At 33.9% G+C, this 4,549-nt stretch overlaps 1 protein-coding gene across 1 annotated transcript; it reads right to left on the minus strand.

Annotated features, from left to right (window-relative positions):
- Positions 1–3,460: 3,460 nt before the first annotated feature.
- On the minus strand, positions 3,461–4,012 carry LOC122004255 (RING-H2 finger protein ATL2-like). Its single transcript, XM_042559174.1, has one exon. It carries the CDS (start codon positions 4,010–4,012, stop codon positions 3,461–3,463), a length of 552 nt encoding a protein of 183 aa, XP_042415108.1.
- Positions 4,013–4,549: the final 537 nt, after the last annotated feature.

Consider the following 4,549-nt stretch of genomic DNA (forward strand, 5'->3'; position numbering starts at 1 on the left):
GTTATATATATATATATATATATATATATATATATATATATATATATATATATATATCGTAAATGCGAATGTATTATGAATTTGATAATGTCGTTTGAATGTATGGTATATATATATATATATATATATATATATATATATATATATATATATATATATATATATATATATAATATGCTAATATATTATATTTTGGAATGTAATGTCGTTTAAATATGGTTGATTTGGTCACGTATGAATTGTAAACGTATTTGGTTTGAATATGTGGATGATTTGAATTTGAGTATATTTACATGATACAATCAAATATATCATGAATCTGAATGTGTTTGAATTTGAATGTCAACCTTATGGATGCGAATGTTGGATTTGAATATGTATTGGTTTAATTTTATTTATGATTTATCATATAAACAGAATAAAATCTCTCAAAAAAGGGAGTGCTATCAAATTATTTTAGAAAATTACGATGGAAATATTTTCCAATAGCTAAAATAGCGATGGAAAAAATTACTTTTATCGCTAATTTTAGTGACGACGACTAACTTTCATTGTTAACTTTAGTGACCGAATTTTAATGTTGTCATTAATATTAATGATGGAAATTATATTTCATCATTATTTTGGTGACGGAAACAGATTTTGATTACTAGATGATGACAACGATAGAAATTGGTGCGACAGAATATGCTAATCAGTCATTATTTGATGTCTTAAATAAAAAATAGTAAATCTGTCACAGAACATACTAAATAACTAGATAGCTATTTGAGGTTTAATTTGTGTCAACTAAATTTGGTAGACTTAGATGATGACTCAACATTGGGCATAATCAAAAAAATTTTTAATCATGGATAGTAAATATATTTTCCGATTATTATTTTAACTGATAATTATTTAAATAAATATTGGTCAAACAAATACAAATGGCCGATAATTATTTTTTAAATCAACAGCCAAATGTATATTTAGGTGATGATCCATTATCGATTGAACGAACTTGAGAGACTTTCACATGTAGTAAGGGTTTTTCCTCTCTTCAATTTATATACGAAAGCGTATGAAAGATACGTGATTAGATAAGAAATTGAAAGTTGAGCTTAATTGTATTAAATGGTAATTAATTAAATTAAAAATAATGATTTTTAATTGGAAAAAGATATAAAGAATGGGAGGATTTAATAACGAAACATCTGCTATAAGTTATTGGGCTGTATCAAATGCCCGGCCCAGTTGGTCTTGAACAAGTCTCTAATTATTTTATTTTATTTTTTCGGTCTCGATGCGATTATTTTAATTATATCAATTATTACACGGCGGATCCTCTAGACTGTAGATATAAGAACTAGTCCTAGTCCTTCATTTATATTGGTAAAATTTGATGATCTCCCCTATGTTAAATAGGTGGGGCCATTAAATTCTGTCAATCAGGGCCAGGTTGACCGACCTATTAATTATTTTTTATTTATCTAAATTATTACCTCATGGTATATTCAGGAGTGGATCTAGGATTTTAGATTTAGAGGGCCGTATACTAAGTGACAAAAAATAATTATTAAACGTATTATATAATAATGATCTTTTCAAATTTTCAAAATGCATAATATATATTTAGTTGAAATGTGAAAAATAAAGGAGAAAAAAAAATAAAATTTAGGGGGCGTTTGGTTCTCTCCTAGGAATCGGAATGGGAATGCGTATCATAGAATTATGGAATGGGAATGAGTATGAGTTTGGGTATCATTTTTAAAAATGATGTTTGGTTAGTTAAATATTTTCAATCGGAATGAACCTAAATTTCCTTTTTTACCCTTACCGAAAATAAGAGAAAAAATTAGATGGAAGAGAAAGTTGAATGTGAAAGAAACATATGATGAGAGAGAAAATGTAATGAGAGAGAAATTGCATTGGGAAAAAATGAAGAGAGAGAAAGTATGATGAGAGAAAATGAGGAGAGAGTGCATGATAGGAGAGATTGAGAAAAGAAAAAATATGATGAGAGAGAAAGAGTGCTGAGAGAGAAAGAGTGATCAGAAAAAATGAAGAGAGAGAACGTATTATGAGAGAAAATGAAAGAGTGAGGAGAGAGAAAGTATGATGAGAGAGAAAGTGGGTTGAGAGAGAAAGAGTGATGGGGAAAAAATAAGAGAGAGAAAGTATGATGAGAGAAAATAAGAGACTGAGGAGAGAGAAAGTATGCTAAGAGAGAAAGAGTGATGGAAAAAATGAAGAGAGAGAAAGTATTACGAGAGAAAATGATAAAGTGAGGAGAGAGAAAGTATGATGAGAGAGAAAGAGTGATGGAAAAAATGAAGAGAGAGAAAGTGTGATGAAAGAAAATGAGAGACTAGGGAGAGAGAAAGTACGATGAGAGAGAAAGTGTACTGAGAGAGAAAGTGTGATTAGAGAAAATAAAGAGAGAGTGTGTGATGAGAGAGAAGGAAAAGAGAGAAAGTGTAATAAGAAAATGAGGAGAGAGAGTATGCTAAGAGAGATTGAGGAGAAATAAAGTACGATGAGAGAGAAAGTGATGAAAGAGAAAGTATAATGGAAAAAATAAGAAGAAAGTGTGTAATGGGAGAGAACGTGTGATGGAAGAGAATGAAGAAAGAGAAAATGAGGAGAGAGAGTATATGATGGGAGAGAATATAGAGATGGGGGAGGGGGGCGGCGACGTAGCCCCCTCATGTCCTAATGTAGATCTTCCTCTGGTATATCCGAGTTGGTTATCACATATAATGCTTACAAGATTGAATAAGAGTCCAATCTCGACAAAGACTGAGAAATTACTTTCGTATGTAATAGCTAACTTCGATTTTCTAATTTACTTCCTTCCAATGGTGTGGGACAGTCGTAATTTTACCTTTTGTAGAATTATTTATCTCAATTATTGCTTCTGAGGCTACGATGCAATGGAAGGACGTCAAATTATTACTAGGTATCTGTGCTTCAATGCTCAATTACGGTGTATTTATAAAAATTGTTTCTCAAAATAGGACGTACAATTAGAAAATACTAAGCTTGTATGTCGCCCACTGTAAGTGTTTCCTGATTAATCTTAGTAGTCAGTAAAAAAATTCTATGAAATTGGACCGATGTTTCTAGATTCGATGTTAACATATATATATATATATATATATATATATATATATATATATATATATAATTATAATTTTGATTAATGAAATAAATTTTTAAAAATTCCAAACTAAAAAAATATATAGTTGATAAGAGTTGACATTTGTACACGGAGAAGGTTAGCACGAAGAAATATATATTTTTTATAAAAAAATCCATTGATGATTTTAATTTAAAATATATAAGAGATTACATACCCAGAGAAGAAGATAATCACATATTAAGCAATTAATTTGTTAATTTACAAAAGAAAAAAAAATGAATATTAAGCAATTAGACTAATCGGATTCGGATTCCCTGTTCCCTTCTTCCACGCCATGCGCTATGCTGGCGGCGGCGGTGGCGTTGACTCGACGGCTTCCTTATTGCCCGAGTCAGCGTTGCGCCGGCAGAGGGGGCAGGTCGAGTGGACCCTGAGCCAGGTGTCGATGCATCCCACGTGGAACACGTGGCCGCAGTTGGGCAGCATCCTCACCCGCTCCCCCTCCTCCGTAGCGCCAAGGCACACCGCGCACTCCGCCGCCACCCCGCCGCCTCCGCCGTGGTAGACGAAGGCAGGAAGCCCCGCGATGGTGGCAGTGTCGAGGCCTGGCAAACTGGCGAGGACTCCGTCTCTCTGTCCAGCCGCGGTCATATCACCCCCGGAGGCGGCGGCGCCACCCAACAGGGCGGCGACGCGCTCTCGTCCACCGAGGGCCTCGTGGGCACCGAGGTAGCGGGCGTAGAGGTGAAGCAGGACGACGAGGAGAACGATGAATAAGAAGGAGATGATGGTGGTGCGCATGATCTGACCGTCGATGCCGAAGCCCACCGGCGGCGGCGGCGGCGGCGGCGCGTTGCTACCGGGAACAGAGTCCGATCCGTTGGTGGCCATGCGATGCTCCGTTCGTTCTTCGATCGTCTCGCATAGAAGATTTATAAACGTTTAATTTATAGATTAATTCTTCGCGTCGACATTTCAATATGAAGAATTTGCATATAATTCTTCTGCGATGCCAACTCTTTTATTATTAATTGCACCAGTGCTAAATAAAATGTCAACTCTTTGACCATTAAATTTGTTTTTTTCCTTTAAAAAAACATGAATATTTCCAATTGATAAGAAAAAAATAGTTAATTCATTCACATCAAAAATTGCAATTAATAATGAATCATTAAAAAACTCAAATCATACTAAATATTAATCACCAGCTGTGACATCAGCTCTGGCCCTATCTGCATTTATTATATAAAAACAGCGTTTTACTAAACAATAGTTTTGTATATTATCCAAAATGCATAGTCATTTTCAGATTGACCAAATTAAGTATTTTTTTCATTCTCTTTTCCATAAATTCCCTTTCCTTTTGCCGTATTCATATGAACAAAAACTCTCAACGATTTTATTTTTTCAAAAAAAAAAATATAATCT

Source organism: Zingiber officinale, chromosome 7B, assembly GCF_018446385.1.
Source record: "Zingiber officinale cultivar Zhangliang chromosome 7B, Zo_v1.1, whole genome shotgun sequence".
Taxonomy (NCBI): domain Eukaryota; kingdom Viridiplantae; phylum Streptophyta; class Magnoliopsida; order Zingiberales; family Zingiberaceae; genus Zingiber; species Zingiber officinale.

Bases quoted from the DNA above. Each gene is read 5' to 3' on its own strand.
- LOC122004255 (XM_042559174.1), bottom strand. From the start codon at position 4,012: ATGGCCACCAACGGATCGGACTCTGTTCCCGGTAGCAACGCGCCGCCG.